Source organism: Micropterus dolomieu, linkage group LG03, assembly GCF_021292245.1.
Source record: "Micropterus dolomieu isolate WLL.071019.BEF.003 ecotype Adirondacks linkage group LG03, ASM2129224v1, whole genome shotgun sequence".
Taxonomy (NCBI): Eukaryota; Metazoa; Chordata; class Actinopteri; order Centrarchiformes; family Centrarchidae; genus Micropterus; species Micropterus dolomieu.
Genome location: NC_060152.1, coordinates 7,321,662 through 7,347,633, shown reverse-complemented (window position 1 = coordinate 7,347,633; position 25,972 = coordinate 7,321,662). Strand labels below are relative to the sequence as shown.

Here is a 25,972-nt window from a genome sequence, read left to right as displayed (position 1 = left end):
ACGTGACCAAAAAACAGGAACTGCATGAAGAAGAGAAGCTGTGGAGCCAAAATGGCCCCCTAAACCGGCGTATGCTGCATTTGGGTAATGTGGGAGAAATAGCAATTGTGAAATTAAGCTAATGTGAAATATAAACGACACAGCGTTGTTAACACGTCTGGTGAAAGTAGACGTGTCAGTGCCAGCGTTTACAAGACGCTGATGTTGTCGAGTTGTTTAGGGTGTGAAAACTTCAAACATGAAAAAACCTCAGACATGTTTAGTCTGTGTTTGATCTAGTTAGGCCTAACGTTAACTGTCACAATTAACGTTATTGGAGCGGTATAATTAAGCATAATGCTACAGTTACAGCAACTTTGGGCTTATGTTGTCTAACTGTCCAGGTAGGCTACTTACATTTCTCACATGTGTTTTCTTCCTTCTGTTCCTGGTTCAAACGCGGGCCACCTGTGTTTAGGTTGATTTAAAAAAACTCCAAAACAAACCAAGCCTAAATGTGTACTTTTTGACGTTGTGGTCAATCAAAAACCCTTGAATATTTGTAGGCTATCATCACCTCTGCGCGTCTGTGCTTCAGAAGGACAGTTGAAGGCAGCACAGTGCAGCGCCTACCTATGGTTTAAATGTTGAGGTGTGGGCGCCACCTTGTGTTCAAAACCAACAGCTGCAAGTACAGCAGGGGCCTGGAGTCAAATAAAAAAATAAATTTAAAAAAACAACATCTTTTTCACAGAAAAGCGCAGGCATTACCACTGTAATAACATTAACAATGGCTCTGGGTTTAGTGTGAAAGTGAGCCTAGATGCAAGGATCCTGAAACCAAAGCTGCACAATTGAATCAGACATCATTAATTACAATAACAAAAATTAATTATCATTTACACACGTTTCCCTTTGTGACATGTCAAAATGTCCTTCAGACAACAAATACAGGCCTAAGGAAGTTATTCATAAAAATGCAAAAATCTTTAAACACACAGTTTTGACTCAACAGCTGCAAAGAAGGCAAATACATTTAACATTAAAATGATAAGAGAGAACACAAGAAGATTTCAATGCCTCCGCTTCTTGGAAATAAAATATAAGGTCACAGGTATTTTATTCATCTTTAAAGTCATTATTTCCATTTATCTTGAAAACTCATTGTAACTGGCACCAGCACAAAATAAACATCTGTCTTTCACTTTGGCAGCAGTACCACATTTTCTGCCCAAAAACAGTAGTTAATCTTTCCTACAGGACACATTTGGCTGTAAGGCAATTTATCATCCCCATCAGACTAATTTATAGGGACTCTCACCAACATTGTTTGATTACCACCTACAGTTGTGGTGATCGATGGTAGAAGAGAAACAGCTAGCTTCAGTCTGCCTTTGCCTTAAAGGCAAAGAGGTGATGGACTCTTTCGATGTATATAATTATGTAGTATAAATGTACATTAGCCTATGGAAATAGTATCTTTAAGTCATGTTTCTGAGCCTTTCATGGAGGAGACAGCTCTCATTACAGTTAATAATGACCTTTGTCAAACTGCTGAAAGTAAATATTTAGACTTAAGTGAAAGATAAGAGAACAAATACAGTACTGTGCAAAACATTTAGGCAGTTGTGGCAAAAATGCTGTAAAGTAAGAAAGCTTTCAAATATAGACATGTTAATAGACTATTATTATTAATAGATAGATTATTATATTTATTAATTAACAGAAAAATCTAACTCAAATCAATATTTGGTGTGATCACCCTTTGACTTCAAACAGTATGCATTTTCCTAGGTACACTTGCACATAGTCTTTGAAGGAACTTGGCAGGAAGGTTGGCCCAGACATCTTGGAGAACTACCCACAATCTTCTGTGAATTTAGGCAGCCTCAGTTGCTACTCTGTCTTCATGCAGGCCTAATCTTGGCCTTTTTTCCATGTCAGAGGCATGGCTTTTTGGCTCTAAGTGTTCCCCAGACAGTAGATCAGGGTCCCATTGTTTTCCACCAGTTCTGTGCTGATGGCACTGCGGGACATCTTCTGATTGCAAATGGTAGCAAGCATGATGTGTCTTTCATCTTCTGCAGTAAATTTCTTTGGCTACCATCTGCGTCTACGGTCCTCATCTTTGCACGTTTCTTTATGCTTCATCAAATGAGCTTGGAAAGCACATCTGGAAACCCCTGTCTGCCTAAAACATTTGCACAGTATAAGAGTTTAAGCCCCAGAAGTATCTTAAGTTAGTTAAGAATATATCAGATGATTGCAGTGCATAAATAAAGGTGAACACATATCATCAGAGGCTCTTGAGCAGGAGCTAATTTACAGTTAAGTAGTTTAATTCAAGCAAGCGAGTATGTATGTGCATGACAGTATGTATGTATGTGCATGACAGTATGTATGTATGTGCATGACAGTATGTATGTATTGGCATAGGCGGCTACTCATAGTACTGTACTTCGTGTGCGCCAAAAAAAGAACAAAACATTTAATTTCTAGGTATGCACAGATGCAGGTAACTTTCCCTTTATAAATTACGTCCACCTAGAAATGTGAACACGTTGCTTCATATCCCTCCTTTTACACTCTCCTAATCAACCATAAATGGTCAATGCAAAGCACCTAATTACTGATACAAAAGAGTCCACTTACAGTGAATCATGGCAACAAGAGGAAGATGAAACATATATGTCACATTTTTCTGTCATGGAAATCGAGGTGCTTGTGAGGTGGGGGTTAGTATGCACAGAGGGGCCTACTGTTTGATGGTCACAGCGCAGGGTCACAAACAAAATCCTTCCATTCACTTTGTCCTCTGCAGTGCCAGCGCATCCATCATGCAGCATTACGCACAAGTGTGATGCAGTATTTATGTTTATAGCAATCATACTGATTACTTCACACCTTGCCAAAATGATCATGTCCATCAGTGGTGTCCCCCACCCTGGGATATAATTTGAAGATGGAAGTTTGACAGGTGAAAACATTTTTTAATGTCGGTTTTGTTGTGCTTGGCCTGCATTATGATTAGGACTGATTATGAAGACATAGAGTGTGCGAGCACTTTCACTGGCTTTAATTCCAGACTTTGCGCATTTACAAAATCTATATGTGCAGGTGGTGAATATGCGTCTTGTGAGTCGAGGTGAGAAGGCAGAGTGTGTGTGCGCCCTGTGGTGTCAGTGCGCTCTGTGCACCTTTCAGTTGTGAACCTTTCAGTCGTGTTTAATACAGCGATTTCACACACAAAAACTAAATGAAAACTAAAATCGTGTTCTGCACTCCGGTTGTGGGGAATGTGATGGTGAAAGACTAATGAGAAAATATTGAATTTGATTTAAAGTGGTCATATTATGCTCATTTTCAGGTTCATCATTTTATTTAGGGATTGTACCAGAACAGGTTTACATGGTTTCATTATCCAAAAACACCATATTTTTTGTTATACTGCATATTGCTGCAGCTCCTCTTTTCACCCTGTGTGTTGAACGCTCTGTTTTAGCTATGGTGTGATGCATCTCAACTCTACAAGATCTTTGTTGGGAGCTGCACATGCGCAGTACCTAGTTGAGGACTACTAGCCAATCAGAAGCAGAATAGGCTGGGCTCTGAAAAGCCGGTAAACACGGCTTCGGTTGAGCTATATATTTTCCCCTTACCAGCTTAAGGCTTATGCAGACTACACGACTTTCAGCGTCGGCCGATCGCCGTGCTGTTGAGACTACACAACTTGCCGTCTTGTGACAGTAGTCTTGAAGTCGTTGTGGCGTTCACACTATGTGACTGACTTGACGTGACTAGACAGGAGGTAACACACTACACGAGCTGACAGCGAGTCTGTCACCCAACGCTGGTCTCCAAACCACGTTTTTTATGAAACGGGAAATGACACGAAGCTACACATGAAACAGTTGTTGTTTGTAATTAATAGATAGCAATTATAAAGACAAAGAATATGGGTGAAAGAATAGATTAGCACACGCAGGTAGCAGGGATTGTCTGAGCTACAGAGAGAGCTAGAGGTGAGTAAAAAGTGTTTTGCAGAGAAAAAGTAGCTGCCTGCTCTCATTGGCTGGATGTGGCTGTTGAGACGGCCGACTCCTCCAGATATTTGGCATGCTAGATATCTGGCTGCCGTCTGCGATGTGTCAGTGATGCTTCAGGGAGCCGTTTTGATGCATTGTTGAGTAGTTCATACATAACGACTGTTGCACGCTGATTGATCGCTGACTTACCCCCGATCACAGCCTGGCGGTTGCCGAGCTCATCGACTGGCAAATCAGGCTTAAAATCGTGTAGTGTTAACTAGGCATTAGCAACATGGACTGGAGCAAGAGTTTCAGAGTGGTGAGTGAGAGTTGAGAACTGAGCTCTGTCTCTACATTACAGAAACAACTTTTTGTCCATTGACTGCCTGGAGGGTAGCTAAAGTCAGGGCCGGCCCTGACAGTGTTGACAGTGTGTCAACCAGGGGTTGGGGTCATCAATCCCCAGAAATTGTTTAAAAAGTTCAGCAGCCAAACTTACAATTTTAAAGTATGTACAGTATAGATGAAAAGCCAAGTCAGTGTATCAGCATACTTGTCAACCTCCAAATCATAGCTGAATTTGGGAGACCAAACCTAACCTAGTGTCTGGGAATGTGTTCCCCCACAAACTGTGTGTCAACCCAGAAACTGTTTTCTTGCATTGTAGTGAATTTATAGGGTAATTTTCCTGAAATTCAAGAGCATTGCTTTGGTTTCAACAGTGGAGGGGACACAAATGAAGAGGAGGGTCTGGGGGTCCTCCCCCAGAAAATTTTAAGCATTAAAGACTGCATTTCCTGCATTCTGTTGAAAATCTCTGCATCAATTTATGTTGGAAATTTCTTTATCTATCTAAAGGAAACATAATATTCATGCGGCAGGTGACAATTCAAAACAAAACAAAAACAATAGAATATAATGCAGTAAGGCTTTCAGGCATTTGTAGATATTGCTTTTAAATATGTTTTCTCCTGTAGATCAACTTTTCTAATTTAATAAAATGCTGAGTCAGCACGCATTATTTAGTCCTCTTATTTCTTTCATTGTTTGGGGAATTTTAATGAGAAATGAATTAATTTTAATTAGAAACTTCTGGACTTTAATAGCTTCTGTGTTTCAGCAGGTTTCTGCTCATGTTCAAAACTTTGTTCACATTCAGAATCTCTCCCATATCTGTGTTCTCTGATGCATTGAGAGAAAAGTTGCAACACTGAAAGACGAATTAACAATTTTTAAGTCTACTTGACCTACACTCTGCTGTGCATTATGTTATGGCTCTGCTGGTAATATCCCTCATAGACCGTTTTGACCGACAGTTTGGGATTGCATACTACACGTAAAACTGAAACTAATGGAAATGCTTGTGATTAGGCAGAAATCTCACCACAAATCCACACACGTTAACTTCAGCAGGTCTGATAAAGTGCAGCTCACAGTCCCAAACAGAGCAAGGTCGCGCTTCAGTTTTTAGATATTTATATTGCAAAACTCTACCGTCTGGACTCACAGTGTCGCATGTTTACTTGTGAAGCAGAAAAGAAGCAGAAGAAAAGGCTGTACTACAAACGAGCTGTTTTCAGGCAGTTCAGGTCCAGACTTTTCTGTGGGAGATGGGAACTTCCTTTGGGTTGGACTTTTGGCTAGTTAAAAAGCATAATATGACCTCTTTAAGATTTGATTTGGGTGTAATCTTTTCAAATTTAAATTTACGCAAGCACCCAACAAATAGGCTAACACTGTTGATTTGAATGTTTATGACAACTTGGATCTATAATTAACTTTTGATATTAATTGAAATTAAATGTGTGAGAGGCATCCTTTTACAATCTCACTTCAATTCAACACCTCACCATCTGTGTTGCAATTTTCCCATCCCCAGAAATTTAGTATGCATGGGTCAAAGTTTCTCAAAATGTAGCACATTTCCTCTCTTTTTTTATAAATCCCAATGCATGCTTACAAAGTGGCGTATGCACATTTCAACCAATTTGTTTGTGGCAACGGTTATAAATGAGGTGATGTGATGTGGTTGAAAGCTCGGAAAACGCTAGTAAGTGGACCTTGAGTTGAGATTGTATTGTCATATGTACTGATCCCAAGGTCAAGAATGAACTTCCCTGCTCATGTCTGAAGTTGTTCTATTTGTTTAGCCTCTTACTGTATAATACCAGCTGAAAATATATACATAAATATACATATATATATATATATATTTTTTTTATTACATACATATTTATGAGATATATATATATATATATATATATATATATATATATATATATAATTACAGATGAAATACAAATTGTACGAGGTAAAACTTCTTTTTATTATTCATGTTACATATTAGGTGTTAACGCAGAGTATACATGTACAAACGTAATTTCTCAAAAAATACATCAAACTGAACTTGGACTTGACTACTAATCAGAAAAAGAAGACTACCTCTCCCAAAATAAATTATGTTCCTCAATGTTGATGTCTATATTTCCTCCTATTTTGTTTTAAACTAATCTGGTTGAGTTCCACCTAGAGTACAACCTATAACAAGCACTTGACGGGTATAGACATACCATAAAAACACACAAATACATTCATCACCATCGCCTAGAAAGGTTCAACACACCCCTTCCTAATTAACTACAGTCAAATAGTCACTGAGGAGGATGAAAATTGCAATGGAACATTATTTCACTTGCCTGAAATGTATGCAAGGAGATAATTCAACAGAGAGGTCGGTATTTAAATAAAATCTGAGCGTTTTGCATTGGTTTAATTTTAACAGTATAAAGGCTGTATTTGTCTTTTATTTTTTTCAACTAAACCTGTAATACAGTCTTTCTTCAAAGATAAAACTAATAAATGTATACGTTGTGTAAGTTTTATCGCAACAGATTGCTGAAATAAACCTCTGTATAAAATATAAACTCTGAAACTTGCACCACAGTATTCTAGATTTATGTAACCTGTTTGATAAAATCCAACTTCAGCACCTCACTTGCCTCTATAAACACATCTGTGAAGAAGGGAGATGATCAGTCAGGCCTTGATGTATTTGTACTTAATGCCATGCTGTACCTTTTAAATAATAGACTGTTAGACCCTGGCAGATACTATGGGTTTGAGTTAGGAGTCGGGCCTATCAGTGTCTTCTTTACCTGTACTGTTACTTAGGGATTGACCTCCCTACGACATGAAGCTGAACAACAGCTGTAGAGTGGATGGACCTTTAGCTTATTTTTATGACATTTAACACTCATCAAAAGCAAAAAAATGCATTCTTTCAAAATATCTTCCATTCTGGTGACTTCAAACAAACATTTCAATAACATATAAATTTCTTTTTTGATGTTTGTTTGGAATGTACAGTAACATCACAGTTCTGTTCTGATTTAAAAAAAAAAACTCTACTCAACATTATAACTGGTCCTTGTTTACCCATGTGCCCATAAAGAGCCATCCTCTTATTTTGTAGCAATATGGCCTCGTTCATCTATCTGTCATCTGATTGGTCGACTCAAATAAGCAGATCAATCAGCAGGTACATAACCAATATAGGCACTATGCAACCACGTCAAAAAAAACAAAAAACGTTATTCAGTCATAGCAATATATTGTGAATATATAATTCTATCTATAAAACAAAAGCCCTCTTGTGGCTCCTATTTCTAATACACATAGTAGTCTAAATGTAAATTATGACAAACTAACATAACAAATAAGTAACCCCGTAATAACATGTATACAATCTCATATTAACATACTGCGATGAGAAAAACTATGAAAACCTCTGGAGAATTTGTTGTTTATGAAGCCAAAGTCAGACAAGTTGGCGTCTGAGCAGATGAAAGGGCTGGGAGAAACTAGGTGGAATCCCTCACCCGCTACTGTAAAATTGTCCCTAAGCAAGGCATTAAACTACCATCTGTGTGGCCAAAAATACTGTATTAAGACTGGCTATACTTCTCCGTCTCTTCCTGGCCAATAAAAGGTTACTGCTTCTTCATGTGCAGCCAGTAGCCACCACCCAGCTGTCAGGATGCCTCTGATGATGGACCGTTCATCACTGTTAATTTCTGGGCTAATTTTCTCACTGAACTCCATGTGAACATTAACCATCAGCTGATAAATGAGCAGTTGTAAAAGTGAATGCTGATGCATGGAAGTGTGGTGTTGGCTACTGGCTGTTTATGTTCCTCATCACTTGGGAAAAGTTACTCTTTTATATATTATGTTATTTTGGTATTTTTAAAAATAACGAATGAGTTGCATTTAAAATGTTCTCTTTATTTACCCAGTAAGCAGTGATTTGGTGATTTGAGTCAGTCCATTTAGACTATAATTGTGCTAAATTTGCTTTGAAAAGTAAATGATTTTTCATACCCCTGCTACCAATAGTAATTGTTTCAACAGCATTTAAACTATTTTAATTCAATGCAAAGTGAGGTCTAACTACACATTAAAATACAGTAATTAAAATAGAAAAGTATCTAAGAAACATAAAAAGTTTGGTAGTTTTTAACCTTGACCTCTCTGCATCTATTGTTGACTTATACTGTTTGTTTGTTTGTTTTTCAAAGAAATGGTTGGACAGTAAGATTGATACCATTTTCATGTCTGCCCAGTAGATATGAAAATATAGCCAGAAGACGGTTAGCTTAGCTTAGCTTAGCATGAAGACTAAAAGCAAGGGGAAATAGCTAGGACTGTTTCTTGGCTGGCCACAGTGACTTCCTATAATCTTGTTTATCACATAACCACAAAACCAACCACTGTAAACTAGTGAGCTTTAGTAGTCTCTAGTGAGAGTTGCTGGAAGGCAGTTTTTTATCTTTGCTCAAAGCCAGGGTTGCTGTTTTCCCCTGCTTCCAGTCTCTATGCTAAGCTAACCATCTACTGGCTCTATCTTCATATTTACCATTAAGATATGAAACAGTTATCAATTTTCACATCTAACCCTTGGCAAAAAGTGAGTAAGCGCATTTCCCACAATGTCAAACTATTCTTTTTATTGTCTAAACGACAACCAGTGAAAGCTCACTGTTTGAGTTATGGAAAGTAAAAGTACATATCATAAGTATCTTGTCTTTAAATTTTGCTCACTTATTGTTTCCCTATTACTCAGGAAATGAAAAAGCAGTAATCTTTCTTTTCTAAATTTCTTGTGGTGTAGCTTTTCTACAGTACTATAAGATATGAACACAATTAAAGACATGTTCTTCTTGATGTGATGATGAAGATTTACAAATCAACAAGAGGTTTAAATATCTTCCCTCATCACTGTAAAACATGATAAATGCAAAGGCATATTCCAAAGTTAACAGTACAAATATCAGAGAAACACTAGCAAAGAGGGACATTTAGTAACGAGTAGTGAGCTATAGTGATGTAGAATAGAGGTGATACTCTGAGAGCAACCTGGATTTGCAACGTGTAGGGATTTTTTTCTTTTTGTTTTGTTTGTACTTTAAACATCGCCACATATTACATACACAGTATTCCTGTGGCAACTGCAAAACAGTCATTGCGTCTCGTGTTTACCCTCTACGTGTCAGTACAAACTCACGTTTTCCCACTCCACAAGGTACTGCACCTTCCCATCTGGCGTGACGCGTCTCGCCAAGATCCTCACTGCCTCCCCTCCTCCCCAGCTCCTGGCCACTGTCCCGTCCCCCCCTCCGACTACTACCCCTCCTCCTCCACCTCCACCTCCCCCCCCTCCGCCTCCTCCACCTATTCCACCGCCTCCGCCCATGCCGGCGTGGTAAGGGGACAGATCACGTAGGATGAGGGGCTCCAGCTGCTTCTGCCCCAGCGGGTGTTGGTATTGGTGGTTATGTTGGTGGTTGTGTTGGTGGTTGTGTTGGTGGTTATGTTGGTGGTTGTGTTGGTGGTTGTGTTGGTGGTTGTGTTGGTGGTTGTGTTGGTGGCTGTGATGGTGCTGGTGGTGGTGATTGCTGCCATTGGAGTTGAGGGGGTATGGGAAACAAGGTGGTGGTACTCTGCAGGTGTCCTCCGCACTAGGAAAAGAGACAAGCACAGGGGCAGAGACAATTTAGAGGAGACATGCCACTCAATCACATCCTCAATACAACTCTATGGGGAAAGCCGGTAACAGCAAAGATGGCGGTTATCCCGCCCCTCCCGCTAGAAAGCTAATCGTCTGCTTTCAACAGCCAAAGTGGGAATCATATTTCAGCCAATTGTGTGGTTCCACTGATCTAATGGTCTGTTTTACTTCTACTACGCATGCGCGGAAGTGGTGACGCATGCGTAGTTTTAGTATCCTAGGTAACTGATCGACTTTGACAGGGGTCAGGATCAGGGACTGGTTCAAATGAGGTAAGTTAGAAACATATTGCAACAATGAATTAAATCTTTTTAATCAATATTTTTATATAAACAGATGTAGTAATGAACCCACGGAGAATTATCACCCAACTCTTTCAGTTTTATAGCTGTTTGGTGCTGCACTTATTGTCCAGCACCAAACAGCAGACGGACAAAATTAGCGCTACCTGGTGAACATAGAGGAGCGTTTGGCAGCTTAAGAGCCAGAATATTTCCCTTCCCTTAAGTGTATGACTAAGACAGAGCTAAATAGAAAGTGAATACTGGATTTGGGTTGGGTGGCCAGAAACAAGACTCTAAACGAATGTTAAATTTGCTCCATGTCTGCTGGATGTGGAATAAGTAACGGTTTGCCAACACATTCCCCATATCAACATTATATGCTGATAGTATGTCAGCTGCCCCCAAGCGGCCAAAAACCCAATCCCAATTACAAGAACAACTCCAAAGGTGAGTTATGTTCCTGAATACTAATTAGCAGCATTTAACAGTTAATCAGCATTTCAATTATGACTTCTGAAACACATCACAAGACACCTCAAAAAGGTCCAAAGAGGCTAAAATCAGAGAAATAAATTGTTTACTGTGTTTTAAAAAATACAATCTTCTGCTAAAATATTTTGATTTCATACAGTGATCTCAAGGATTTCATCAGCAGTATGTAGCAGCTTGACAAATGCTAATACATAAGGACTACTAGCCAAGCAGAGTAGGGCGGGTCCTTCAGTTAACCTGTACATGTTCCCGAACCAGTTTTGCAACCTAGACTGGAGCAAGACTTTCAGAGTGGTAAGTTATTAATTCGTAAGAAATGTCTCTTTCATACGTAAAGTTTTAACTGAGCTCTGTCTCTACATCACAGTAACAACTTTATGCCCACTGACTTCCTGGAAGGCAGCTAACGTTCGGTAGGGAGGGTTGGGGTGAGGGGTTGCAGCAGGCAGATGTCTTTACTGTGTGTGCTGCCAGCTCAGTGTGTTTCTCCACCGGTGTTTTTGAGGGCTAACCTGACTAGCCGCTAGGCGAGCATTATGATGCGTGTTACAAAGTGATGCAACTTGTTCAGGTAAGTAAAGGCTGGACTACAGTCGAGCTGTTTTCAGGCAGTTCAAAGCAGAGTTTTCTGTGGGAGATGGTAACTCTCTTTGGGGTGGACTTTGTGCTTTTACACTTTGCAAACCTATTACATGCACAAAAAAGATATATAACTCAATAAAGGAGAGGGGAAAAGTAAAAAAGCATAATATGACCTCTTTAATATAAGTGATTTAGTACTCACAAATCTTTTACTCTACTACTACTTTTACTGCAACTCCAAAAAAGACCACAGATACTTAATGTGGAAGAAAACATAACAACTAAAGTAAATGACCTGTTTAACTGCCTAAATGTCCATAGATCGTACTCTGTGTATGGTGAAAATGTTCCTCAAGAGCCTCATTCTCAAAGGCAGCAAGTGAAGGGTCACAAACTGGTGCCCCAAGCATCTGATACGTTTATGCATAATTCTTACGGAGCTGTTAACTTGTTTCTGTAATAGTAGAACCTGGAACAAGCAGAACTCATTGAAGCAAATATATGGGCTAACTGATGGCCAAATGTACCCTACATGTAACTACTATATATAAATGTCCAGTCAAAGTTGCTAGAAATGAGCATGATAAAGGGGAAAAACCTGTTGTAGTGATGGAGACTCCTGGAGAGCGCAGTATTTCCATTGTACGTGGTGTGGTACAGGGCATACATCCGCTTGGGAGGAGAGCTGTGGACGGGACACATGGAGGTTGAAGGAAACAATTGCTTTACAACTTTAAAATAAAATAATATTTTCATCCATGTATAAAAGACAATCATTTAAAAGTTCAGTTCACCCAAAAAATAATTTAAAAAACAACAACATATTTTCCAACCCACCCATTGTGTTACCTAGCCACTGAACTAATTTACCGCAAAACTTCAGTTAATAGCCGAGTCCCAAATAGCCGCCTACCTCCTTTACTGGCCTGGTGTGGGAACACATTTTGACGCCTGGTCTGGTTTCTATGGATGTATGAAACCTCTTAAACCACGTAGGGTTGCCCAATTAAGCTGCTTCTAATCTGCTTAGATTGTATACAAATATTAATATTTAAACGTATGATCAATATGTCAATATGAACATGCTACAACTTTTTAGATTGGTTAGATTCTCCACAATTCAATCGTTCAGTTCATTTAATGGACACAATGAGCCCCAAAGTCAAATTCTTATAGATTTACCTGTGTAACTGGTGTAGGTAATATTCCTTCCTGTCATGTGAAGTCCATGCTCTCTGTCTGCTCTGCTGCTTTCAAAATAAAAGCATCTGTCGGAGCTAGATCAAATGAATGACGTGTATTTGATATTATTGGATAATTTTTATACAAGTACTACACTGTTTGAAATAAATAAACTGTTTCATAGTAGCCTATTTCAGTTTTGTGCAAGAGGAATTAAAGCCCTGTCCCATATGGACGCCTGTCCCAAATATAGGCAGGGTCAATTCAGTGATTTTAGCAAATCAAAGTCCGGGCTATTAATCAAAGTTTTACAGAACTTATGTTTTGAGATGTCTTCCACTAAGAATTCAAGAGTTTTGTTTGTTTTGGTCACATGATTGAAAAATTAAATTTGATCAAGTCTCTGCTGACAAAGGTTTTCCTTGGAAACATTTTCTACCAAGGAAATAATCCCTTTTCCGTTGTACTGGGGTGGCAGCAGAAGTCTCAGAGGCGGATATTTCAAAACCTCAGCACTTATAACAAGTCTATTTGCATCATCTTACTTCGGGAGGTAGTAGTGCTGATTGTGCAGCATCCTTGCCTCCAAGTGACTGAGGTAAACTTTGTGTTATTGCAAGTTTATTTTTTCTGTAACATTACGCTATTAACTATCCTTATTATTAGAAGCATCACAGGCTCTTCTGATGGTTTCCTCTAACATTCTGGATACTGTAGTATCTCCTAGAATGTATTCTGAGATCTATTGTGGCAGGAAGTTCAAATGCAGTTTTCAACCAACAGTCGCTTGGTCGAGTGTGCAGCGCCCCCTACCGAACACATGATCCTGCAGCTATGTGTTACGTAATACAGGTGACCTGACGCTTTCAGTCTTCTCACAGCCCCCATGCATCATAATGCATCAAAACAGAAATCTAAATGGTACAACACCTCTTACCTCAAACTAAGCTCCTCCTCTGACTTCCTGGAGTTATAAAGGCTGGCCCCTCCCATGTAGCCATGGCAACATGGCAGTAACTCAATGGGGTTGGCAGCAACTGAGGGTGGACAAGCCTGTGCACAGGAGACACACACAGATCAGCTTTTGTCTGGATGCCAGCATCATCACAGGAGTCAATCAAGCTCTGATACCTCTGTTCTCAGAAGTGCATAAAGTTAATTCTGGATATGGAACCTTCAGTTTTGTGTTTAATACTTCTACACAAAGGTTTGCATACTGAAAACATTTTAAAACTGAGTAGATTTTTTTCAATCTTAAGAAAACACATAAAAGCTTGAATTCCATGTTCCTGTATTGCCTGAGAGCAGATACGGGCAGACATGTCTATAAATCTACACTACTAGCATTAATGGATGTGAGTCATCATCAAGGCTCATCAGACACAGCCTACAGACATATGATGTCCCGCTTAAAAGTATCACATCTATTGCACATTTCATGGAGCTGGCTGGCACGACCCATGAAAAGTAAAAACATCAGAGCATCATAACAGCAATCAATCGCTGGAAATGTCATCTGGGGGGATGGCACCTAAAGATTTTCTGCATTTCTCATCACTGGACTGTGACATATGGCACCACACTTGGCCCATTATCATTCCCTTCTCTAACATTACTATGAGGATGGGAGATTATTATTCAGTGGCCTTAGTCAACGTCTGTGCCTTTAAATGGATGTGCTCTGTCAATGCTGCACTGTCAAGGTGCCAGCGCCACCTGGCCAAACTGTAATCGACTGCAAAGTGCACTTGGAAGTGATCCCAGGCTATGCATATCAGCATTCCTTCCCATCTCACTTTCCCCACTACAACGAACCTGCTCCTCCAAGACGGACGGAGATTAGCATCAATCAGACGGGCACAATGGGGCCTGGATGTGCCAGAGTGGAAACGAGTGCTCTGTGGAGCGTATTGTTCCAAGATTACTGTATGTGCACATACACGGATCAGAGTGTTGTGTAGGAGGACACAGTACAATGAGCATTCTCAGTTAAGAATGCTGTGTAAAAATAGTAACTGCCACATGTGATGTTGCCTTTTTCATTGTGATCCACTGGGAATTGGGTTTGATGATCATGATAAATGCAGTGCTGAACTGCAGATGTTGATGAAATTCATGAGCAGGTTGTTGTGCAGCCACGTTTGCATTTGAATTATACATTTTAACTGAGCCAAACACATATCTCTCACACGCTACCTTTACTGTAACCATAGAGTCTGAAGCATCAGCAGGCATTAAACATACGGGAAAAAAGGAGAAGAGAGAAAAATACTGAGGCACTGAGCTGCACTGGGTGTTAAAAGACACGCAGACTGATCTAGACTGCGAAATGAACCTTCATCACAGCGTCTGACTGACAGGTTATTTGGATCGCAGAGAGCTGTTTACCTGGCTGCATAAGAAAAAGAAAAAAAGGAAAAAAATAATCAGAGAGGTTTTGTGGCCCAGACCTTCTTCCTCGCCCTGAGTGTGAGACAGAGGCACTGACCTGTGTCTCCATGATGCGACGCTTTGATTTACGCGACTCTGGCCCCCCCACTCTCCTCTGGCAGGGTAGTGACAGCGGGCTGAAGTGAAGAAAAACGCACATAAATTAATATACAAGCACAAACACACACATACAGTCCCAATGTGCAATGTTTAATTTACGAGTGTGTCCCCGTAAAAGCCTACTGAGAGGTGTAAAATCGAGAAGATAAGAGAAGTGAGATGATATACTATATGATTTTGATGTGTTATTTTAGCAACAAATTTTCCATGTTTCAGCCTAAACATCATCAGCAGGGAGGTTGAAATATATGGAAAGGAAAACCATAAAGCACTCTTTCTCTATGCCTTCCTCTCCCCAAATTTTCCGCATTCCTTCTTCAGCTTGAAACAGAACGTGGCTGCCGCAGCTCATCTCTTGACTTGTTTATGAAAATGAGACTGCAGGTCAAAATAATTACATACATAAATAATTAGAGCCTTACAAGTAGTAGGAATTTAAATGTATATTTTGTCACCACGGAGTCATTCAGATCAAAAGGATTTATCCTCTCCTAAACTGCATGGCAATCTGGTCACTTGATTGTGAGATATCTTGTGCACAAAGCTGACATCTCTCATCCTGAGACTGGCGCATAAAATAAAGTGGTGTCGGACATGGAAAGGGTTCACCTTCGGGAGGGCATTAATGTTCGCAGTAAATTTTGTATCATTGCAATCAGACTTAGACATTTCTTGTGTGCAAGTGAGAATTCAATGAAAACCTGTTTGTGGTGGTTTGCCCACAGAGATGATCATTTGACCTGGGGTGCTATTAGAGGAAAGCTCATAGAGTTTCCAAAATAGAAAAGGTTCAGTCTCTGCAGGCTGTAATTAAAATTTTAAGAAAAAACTTTTTTGGAACTCAGTTCAGCCTGGGTCACAGAAGACAGTGTTGGTGGTGCCACTAGACTTATATCATTATATCACATGCAGTGTGTCTCTGTGTACCTGTCCCTTGTTAACTTCAGGAAGCTATGACCAGTCACCTGCTCCTTCCAATTAGTGGAACACCTTCAGGATAAGTTATTTCTTAAATAATCTTTCCTAGTCCACCTTCCTCTCTCTGGCTGAGAGAGACATGATTGTATTTTGTTTCTTTTTATTTTATATCTGTAGGACATTCATTTTTTGTTAATCCAACTATAGTTTGCTTCTTTATATTATTTACCCCTAAGCCAGGGTTGAAAAACACCAAGTGTCATGGCAATCTGTCGTGGACTTACCAAGACATGTTTTTCTGTGTAGGATTGACAAACTGACATCACCATCATTGGACCCAGCTTCTTTTCTGCCTTAATTACTTTAAATCCCACATTTAACCATTAATGAGTGCAGAAATATAGGTTTCGAGTAAGCAGTGTGACTTTGACTCTTGTTGTATTTACTACTGGTTGCCAGTTAACTTGAGAAAGTATACATTTAGACAGTGGATATCTATATATGGAAAGAGATAAACGAATATTTGTCGCCTCTGATGTGGCCGTCTGAACACTGTCCATTTGGGATGAAGCATACTGATTTCACTCTTTTCAAACTGCACATCTTACATTTTTGTCAGAAATGCCTGAAGTGATTCCAGCCAAAGATCAGCGTCTCTTGCTGCCAACTGGAAACTTGAAGCTTGTAGATATTTATATGAGCAAAGGGAAGAATGACTTACTGAAGTTATGTATATATTTCCATATAAATTATTTTTAAAAAAGAAACCACCCATCCCTTTAAGACTGCTCCACTGCAAATAGTTTCATTGCATTTCAGTCTGAATAAGCACCAGCTACTGTATATGCTAAAAATGATTTAAAATGAAAAGCGTGTCTATGAAATCAGCAAACTACAGGACACGTGCACACACACACTTAAAGATGTACAAATGTAAGTACACAGGGAGGCTTTATACTCTTTTAGTAGAATATTAAGACACGGATACTTTTGCTGGCATATGAAAATTGCTGTCCTTTGATACCTAACGTTAATTGTTCATTCATAATGACTATATGCCCTATGGGAATCCCAGAGCTCTTATTGAGATAAGAGCTGAAAAGAGAGGCGGTGTCCTTACTCTGACCTTCTCCGGTGCGTGATGTTGATAGGTGGGTCGGTGATGAGGGGTGACGAATCAGACGTCAGCGGAGGTGGGGCTCGGACCTGAAGCCCAAAAAGACACTTCTTCTTCTTGATCTCCTTTCCAGAGACAAACCTGGGGTGACATCGCAGAAACAGTATGTGCAGTCTGGTGTTAGTTCTTAAAATGTCAAAATCATCACCTTATGTATGTTTATGTTCTCTTTCATGCTAATGATGATTATAACGTTATGTAACAAATGTACTTATTCTCCTGATGAAAAAGTACACTCAGGGCTTTGCCTGGAGACATTTGCAGTTTTGTGACAGCAAGGTTTTCTTTTTCTTTTTGCAAAAAATTTAATTAAAAAACAATAAAATCAATTAAATCTCCAGACTGGTTTTTGTTATTTTAATTAAAAAACAATAAAATCAATTAAATCTCCAGACTGGTTTTTGTTATTTAATAACATCTTGTGTCCTCTTCTAACAAGACAAAATAAACACCAACAGCTGATACATTTCATCTGGTCTAATTAGCAGTAACATTTTGATCCCTCTTCATTCAAAGTCACACATTTCACCTCACTTATTTCTGCCTGAATGTCCAACCTTACAAACTACGGAGCGCTGAGAAGATTCATGGAGGGCTACTCATCAATCCAGTCATGTGTGGTCAGTGTTTATTCTTCTCATCATATGCGATGACTTACCTGTCCTTGTGGGAGTTCAGAGCATTGAGGAGATTGTGACAGCGGTCTTGCCTTGGCGTGTCAGAGAGCTAGAGGACAGACAGGAATGAAAAATCAAAGCTGTGTGTGTTTACAGAGTGGACGGCCAACAGACAGAAAACCTTTAATGCATACAATCATTTTCTTTCAATCTCTGTCACAACAATTGTCTTAATATGGAAAACTACTTGTTGCAGCTACATGGCTGAAAACCCTTCTGTCATGCGATTACAGCCAAGATTTAAAAATGACTTTTAAAAACAGCTTAAAGGAGAACCCAACACATCAGATAGATGTACAGGAAATGTTCCCATTTTTTTCTCTGTGGAGCAACTTCAGACTTTAAACCAGATAGTATTAACATTCTAGATTGAATATTTTTAAAACTCATTCATGTTTACAAATGCTGTTAAGGGTGCACCTGGATCAGTGATCCCCAACCAGGGGCACTTTTCCCCCAGGGGGTACCTCTGTAATATCCAGGGGGTACAGCTCAGCTGCTTTAAAATAAGTAAATGCATTTTTAAAAAAAAGGTGTGACTGCAGTACACACCTCCCACCAACCGTGGTCAGTAGTATCACCGGCAGTGTCCTAAACCTAGCTAGTTAGCAAGCGAGCAGAGAAGATGAAATCGTTTTTGTCAAGTAATGATTACATAGTTGATTAACAGTAGCTAAAAGTAATTCATAAACTGTTGAAATAGCTTAAAGTAATGGGTAAGCTCTTGAATATTTAGCTAAACATATTGGATAAACAGTTGAATTAGCTAAAAGTAATTGATAATAGCTACCTTACATAGCTAAAAGTAATATAGTTGAAAAAGCTAAATAGCTAAAAGTATTGGATAAACAGTTGATAGACAGCTCAAAAGTAGTCGCAAAATTGTTCAAATTGCACGGCTGGTGTAGACAGATGGTGAGGGATACCTGAGCTCATCTGTAGGGGTATGTCAGTCAAAAAAAAGATGGCAACCACTGTGCTAGATTATAAAAACAAACAATATCATATGCAATTCTTTAACTTAGTGGTGTTCTCCTTTAAGCTTACATAGAGGTCATGCTTTTTTTAACTTTCAATTTTACTTTAATTGTGGTTAATAGGCTTTAAGTCTCAAATGCAAAAAGGCTGGCAGCATTTCACATCATTTCATCATGGTGCTTAAACGAGGAAATATCAATACCACGCCTAGCAGCAATGACTCCCAATTCTCATTGGTAAAGGACAGGATTTCATGGTCAAAATCAAAGTATTTCCTCTTGCAGCACAGCGAGAGATGGTAGAGCACTAAATGAGCCAAATCCACCCTGCATTTTAAATGAAAAGAATTGTAAGAATTAGATTACAAGAAACAGGAAAAATAAGAAAAAATACATAAAAAATAAAACTGGAAAACTATTTTCAGATCATATATTTTTTACATATGTATTTTCCAACATTTACAGCAATATTTACACATTTAGGTTTTGTATCAAAATAGACATGGGATGTAGAGAAAAATTACTTTAAAATGTGATTAAGGAGAAAAACAAGAAATTAGCTTTTAACACCTGATGTGGATCACTCTCAGCTAACCATTGTGTAAAATTAAATAAAGTTTCACTGCAAATATTTTTACTGTTAACATCACCAGGTCATGGGTAGTCTTTGGATGGTCTCTGGTCCCTTTGTACATACTGAGCACTGGAACTGATAAAACCTAAAACACATGGGGAAAAAATATCAGACAGGCATCATGTGACTGAAAAATGTAATTGATCCTAAAAAAGGTGTATTTTTCTCCTCCTTAATGACTTTGTCACTTACTTACAAAAACAAGCTGTTACCTTAAATTTGGTCTTTTCTATATGAAATATTAATCCTTTGTTTTTATCCTCATGTACAATCTGTACATCACTGTCTTCCTTTAAAGCATATTAACTTTGTCAAACCTATTTTTGTCCAAAACAGGTACATTTTCCACCCCACATACTTCTTATCATTTAGTCCAAGTTAATCATATACACTGTGATTTTTTCCCCCCTTTACTTTCCTTGCAGTGTGTCTTCTCTGGACATTTTATCATGTAAATCAATCTGAACTGAAAATAAACACACCGGTATATCTATTTCACTGTAACATTCTTTTCTGGGTGACCCTGAAACTCGGCTCATACCACAACAACATTGCGTGCATCTGTCCATCTATATGCATGTGTTCGCTGAAGGTCACTGAGAAAGATGAAGCGCAGACACAGTACGACGGCAACACATGCTTACTATTCCAACTGTGAACTCAGTCTTCACTCTTCCTCCATCACCTGCTCAGCAGATGTTGTACCAATCCGGCCTCACTCTCCCCGACTGTCAATCTAACTCTAATCCCTCCTTTTTCCCCCTCAGACAGGTTCAGCAATAACACGGTGTCAGGGTGGGTGTAGAACCCAGTCAGCTAACACAGATGGTTAATGACAATAATAACTTAATGGATGGATACATTTTATCACACGCATGAGATGCAGCCTATCAAACTGCACCGCGATCAGCAGCTTACATATCTTCCCAACATCATCTGAACTACTACCAGAGAGGTGACATGTCTGCTCTGCTGTCTGTCACTGTCCCTTTGCTCTGATTATGAGATGCGCTCTTATCCTTGTAACACTAGTCAGTGAGTACATTAACATGCACACTGCTAATTTAGTCTTAAGCTAATTACCGGTTATTCTTTGACAAGTGAAGTTGTCATGTAGACGTCTTCATCTGATTAACTTAATCAGCCTGGAATCTACTGCTGAGATGATTAATCTGTTAGTCAACTGTCAGTCTGATCATCGAATAATAGTTTGTTATTCATCAAGTAAGATACACATTCACTGGCGGCAGATTCTTAAACATCTTGCTTTTCTTTGTTTTATATGATTATATATTTAATATATATTAAATATGATTATATATTAAAATTTAAATTTGGTTGGACAAAACAAGCATCTGAAGAAGTTACCTCTGACTCTGGGATATTCTGATGTTTTTTCATTATATCTGACATTTTATAGATTAACAAAGATAATTTGAAAATGAAAATTATCTTTAGCTGCAGCCATAGAAAATTTGCCATCAGAATATATGTAACTCAGTCAGAACAAATAGCGAACGACCAATATAAAAAACGTAAATCCAGTCAATAGAGAAGTTACTTATCTCACATAAAAACACAATCCAAATATTAGATCCTGACTGATATATGGGCATGATATTATCAGCTAATATTGACCTACCACAAGTATATCAGTGTCAGTGTGAATGTTGACAGACGTGCAAATTTAAGTCCAGTAAAACAGCTTTACAGGCTACTTTATTTTCATTAGTTCAGCTTGATTTATTTAATTCAAGTTTAAAATGTTCTTATTTATAGGGATATTATATATATTTATTTATTTTACAGTACTATTCAACTGTCAACTGTTACAATTCTTAAATGACCAAATGAGAGATCAGTGGCACAAATGTTTGTTCATGTTAAGTGTAAAATAGTGCAGCCAATATATCCTTATTTGAATGTATTTATTTTAAATCTCAAGTACTGACATCTGCTTCAAAAATCCCATAGCAGTCTAGCTCAAATTCTGTCTTAAAAAATCCAAATTCCAATCAGACAAATTCCTTTTCTATTTATGATAATGATCAACTTATAATTCTGAATCTAAAGAATCCAGAGCTTTTATCAGTAATGCCCACTATCTCACCTGTCTCCATACAGTAATGGCTTGGTTAGACACTGTGTGCAGGCCTCGTGGAACCACTGACCACAGCTTCCACACTGTAGCATCTTCAGGTTCCACCTGCAGTCCAACATGAAAACATCAAGAGACTTAAAACCCATGAATGAATAAACGAATGGATGAATGAAAGTGTCGAACATCTGTCACCAGCCAAGTTTATTTTCATGCATAATTAAGCGAAGACTGACGCCTGATGTGTGCAGCTGCCACTTCACATTTTCTAAGCTGAAATGTTTCTTGAGGTGTAAACTCCCACCGGGTTTTATTACTCAAAGATATGGCAGTTGGGTGTTTGTTTTACACTGCTTTATGTACGAGTTGGGTGGGGTTTGCCACATTAGCAAGAGTGTAACATAAGCAAAGCAGCAGAGTATTAAAAAACAAAGCAAATGCATAAAAACAATTTGTTTGATTGACATCTTACCTGACAGGATCTGAATTGACGCAGTTAATGTCACTCGTATAAGATTCCAAGAAAGTCTAAACAAACTTAAACTGCTAATACTGTTTGACACATGTCTGTTCTGCTGCATACAATTTGCAATTAATCCACAAGATGACTTTGACTTAGATGAGATCACGCTTTCTAAGAAAATGCCTAATGTTAAGGAACATACACGAACTGTACATTTAAACTTTAACTGGCCTCTGCAGTGTCACTCACTCTCCAGGTCCGGCACAGTAGCAGTAACACTGTTGCTGATTGGTCAGATGCTGCGGGTCCCAGTCTAAAGACGACAGCTGGTACGGGAGTCGGAGTTTCATAAATTGCATGAGCCGAGCAAAGCGTCCCCGTTTGAGGGCCCCACCTCTCTGAAAACACAATTTGAGGACAGAACTGATTGGTCAGTGACCCCTCAAATCACTGTCATGTCAGAACAGCGAGGGAGACGGATCACATTCGGTGGCGGGAAAGCTATTCGTCTCATTTTATTGTAGGTCAGCTGTGAGAGATAGTGTCCGAAGCAGCGGAAGTCTGGACAATGAGATATGGACATTGACCGATTGACAATTAACCGGGTGCTTTTTCATCTCATATCTACAGAATTGGAGCACATGTGATTGATTGACTTTAAATGTACTTCTCTCAACTTCAGCGTAATTTTTCAGCTTCATAACTATTGATTCTTCATGATTTCTCAGACACAATGTAGAACATCTAATATTGAAGTCAATACTGAGGGAATTAGTGCGCTTTTACATCGAATAAACCCATTTTCGGCTCTACACAACAGTATAGTGGCAGCAACGCCTGATATATTTGACTGGATTTCTCTCATATTACATACTGAATGTGAGATGGAGAGATTAGCAGGCTGACCTTGGTTGAGACTGCAAAGACACATTGCCGACATATCCACGAATCGCTGTCAGCTTCCGGTTCGATGGTTGGCGTGTGGCACTCTGGATGATAACCTGTAATGGGAGGAGGAGGCAGAGCGTTTAATTCGTGTTTACAAGACAGACAGCTGGAGTGACAATAATGGCAGAGCAGCTCCATGTTTAGGGCTCTGCTGGTTTGTTTCAGCAGCATGCAAAACACTTTACTATACTATTTGCATCTAGGAAGCAGGGAGTATGTTTGTCTGCTTTTTCCTCAAAACAAACTGTCAGCAACCCTGTTGGTCTGACAGAGCCGTGAAGACATGAATGTAAAATCTGCTTGCTGCTTGTGCATCCTCAGTGTTTGTAAAACTTCTTTCCACTTGCACTTCAGCATATTTCATTTCATTTCATTTCAATACTTTTAAAGTCCCCCTCCACTCCAAACTATGTTTTGCTTATTGTTACTTCACTGGGTTGTTTTACTTCCGCTGTACAGAATGAGGTATGTGCAGAGTTTGATACTAGAAAGCTGCTGTCACATTCATCTGCTGACGGAGGAAAGCTTCTCTGTGCTCACTTTAGTTTACACATAAGAGCATAATTAACATGTTTGGAAGTTGGTACACAGAGTGGACTTTACAGTGAAGTGGAAGATATCTTTTGTCCCATAGTTAAGGTTTTCAAATGGATGATGTTTTGCATATTCATCTGTTCTGAATTTTACAATAAAGGGAAAGAAGTAGATTTTTGATGATGTAAAAACCAAATCAGATTTTATTCAATGCAGAGTATTTTTATGTCTTATGTGTCTGAAGGGGATCTTTTAATTAGCCCAAATAAAGACATCTTGTGGCATTTAAGTGTATGAATAAAGTTCCATGTCTACACGCGTCTCTTTTTCATTCTAGTCAGGATGCAACAACTCACATCTGTCATTTACGATGCATGGTTTTCATGCATTCATCTTAAAAGAGCAACAGTTATTTACCACACTGTGTCAAATCTTCAAGGTCAGTGCAAGAAGTGGTTGAGAACCACCGCTTGACAGCGTATGAACAGGCGTGCTTCCTTACCGTGGCGGCATTTAAGACAATTTATGAGGGGTTCTTTAAGAGGCGGAGCGTCACAAATACAGCAAACTTCTTCCACTCCAGCAGCAACTGAGGCAAACAGAAAGACACAGAGAGGCAGGGGAGGGGAGGAAGTAAATGTGAAAGAGGAAGACAGAGAGAGAGCAGTCAACAGCATTAATTTATGTATATTGATTCACATCCTTGCCACCTCATTGATTTCAGTGTCTCCTGCACCCTTTTAGATTTCACTTCATTTGACGAGTGGATATTCAGCCTGGTCCTAACAAGCGTCCAGCTTCCCCCTTCGCTTGATGTTAGGTGGAGTGAGTTCGCCATTTCTCTGAGGAGTCATTAGTCTAATAAATTCATAAATCTCTCTAATATCCCAGTTACATCTCTACCTGCCCCAAAGAATACACAGAGCACTCAGCTTCATAACCTTGATCGTGACAGTAATTTCTTCTCTGCATTCTTCTTGGACTACAATTCAGAGATCCTGAGACAAAAGGTACATAAAATGAAAAGTTTTGAGCTCACTTGAAGAAAGAATCAGAAAAGTATTCCTTCAACTCCTCAAGCAAAGTTTCAGAGTGGAAACAGACACCTTTAGTTTGAGTTCAGCTGAGCATTTGTGGATTCAAAAACTGTGCATTTTTTAACTCAAGAAATACAAAGTGCTCCCAACAGGAAGCTATTTACTCTTCTAGATCAGGGGAGAGGTGGGAAAAAGAGTTTTTCTTACACGAATGAATGTCCTTTCTCAGTACCCAGAACTCTGAGTTGTCCTCAAATCTCACCAGGCAACATTGCTTGACTCCATCTACCTGAGAAGGAGATAGCTGGTGAGCAGAATGATTGACAAAACTAAATGGAAGTCTTTTCAAATCCAAGTGAACACACTCACTGACACACACTGCAAAAACACCCTTAAAAGTCTCTTTCTGTCAGACACACATACACACTCCCACATGCACTTACTCTTTTCACATTGCCGAGGTACAGTAGTCCATCACTCCATCGAGCCAACACATCATCTCCTTCACTTACTCCCCCCATCCTGAGGAGAGAGACAGAGAGGGGAGAGAGGAGAGAGAGCAGGGCTCATGTGAAATGGAAATCCGATTTATTCGCTGAATACTTTGCTGCCATTGCTGACAGAGGGGTTTACGGCCCCGGCGTTTTGGCTGGCTCTCAGACAGGCGGGCTTCGGTGCAAAGGGGTTAAAATCCCCCCACCCCCACCCCACCTCCTCCTTTTAGACCAGAGCATAGCGACAGCCTGTATCCACCACAGTGAAAGATGAGAGTGAGTACACAACCAGAGAGCAAGACAAATGATTACTGCACACATGAAACACACACACACCAAACACTGCATGATGACTGCTGCAATACAGTCTGATTGAATGAGCAAAGATCACTGTGCAGCTACTTGAAGCATCTGTCAGGCACTTTGCTGTTTTCTTCTTCTTCTTCCAACATCTTAAAAACTTGAATAGATGCATGAAATGACTGTGCAGACATTATCTCTTTGCACGTTAAGCATTTGTTCCAGTGCATGCACTCAAGTCAAGACAGACGCAGGATACACAACAGTGTACGTAGCCTTTTGTGAATCAAAAAGGGAAATCAGGCAAATTGTACAGTAAGCTGGCCGGTGAAGGGTACCTGTCAAGTCGAACTCCTTTCCGTCGGGGTCACAGTGATTCCTGGGCAGGCTGGACATGAAATGCCCTCATCTGCTGTAGATCTCCGCTGCCCAATTACTGCCCGCAAGGATGCGCAGCCTGCGTGTTTGCAAAAAGTGGATGATGTGCATGTATGTCCCTGTCTGTGCCAAGCGCCTGTGTGTGTCAGTCAAGCAGTCAGAGGAGGGGGGGG

The 25,972-nt window shown here is 39.4% G+C and overlaps 1 protein-coding gene and 1 long non-coding RNA gene across 3 annotated transcripts; one reads left to right on the top strand and one right to left on the bottom strand.

Annotated features, from left to right (window-relative positions):
• Positions 1 to 39: 39 nt before the first annotated feature.
• On the top strand, positions 40 to 17,597 carry LOC123967932. The gene is made up of 2 exons (XR_006824378.1): positions 40 to 84; positions 17,234 to 17,597. It is a non-coding gene; the product is annotated as an uncharacterized LOC123967932 (long non-coding RNA).
• Positions 6,947 to 25,896, bottom strand: phf1 (PHD finger protein 1). Of its 2 annotated transcripts, none has more exons than XM_046044300.1 (15): positions 25,760 to 25,896; positions 25,071 to 25,149; positions 24,835 to 24,916; positions 24,093 to 24,179; positions 23,015 to 23,109; positions 22,358 to 22,506; positions 21,658 to 21,753; positions 19,564 to 19,632; positions 19,117 to 19,240; positions 17,918 to 17,985; positions 17,203 to 17,340; positions 15,103 to 15,181; positions 13,552 to 13,667; positions 12,031 to 12,117; positions 6,947 to 10,024 (listed from the first exon to the last, which is right to left on the bottom strand). In XM_046044300.1, the coding sequence occupies exons 2-15, from the start codon at positions 25,146 to 25,148 to the stop codon at positions 9,556 to 9,558; spliced, it is 1,737 nt and encodes a 578-aa protein (XP_045900256.1). In that variant the 5' UTR covers position 25,149; positions 25,760 to 25,896; the 3' UTR covers positions 6,947 to 9,555. The 2 variants fall into 2 exon arrangements, with proteins under 2 accessions (XP_045900256.1, XP_045900257.1); XM_046044301.1 differs by having other exon boundaries at positions 17,209 to 17,340.
• Between the last annotated feature and the right edge of the window lie 76 nt (positions 25,897 to 25,972).

Bases quoted from the DNA above. Each gene is read 5' to 3' on its own strand.
- phf1 (XM_046044300.1), bottom strand. From the start codon at position 25,148: ATGGGGGGAGTAAGTGAAGGAGATGATGTGTTGGCTCGATGGAGTGAT. The intron at 21,754-22,357 runs GTGAGTGACACT...GTTGGACTGCAG, and splicing joins TACTGTGCCGGACCTGGAGA to GTGGAACCTGAAGATGCTAC. The intron at 15,182-17,202 runs GTAAGGACACCG...TCTTCACTTCAG, and splicing joins ACGCACCGGAGAAGGTCAGA to CCCGCTGTCACTACCCTGCC.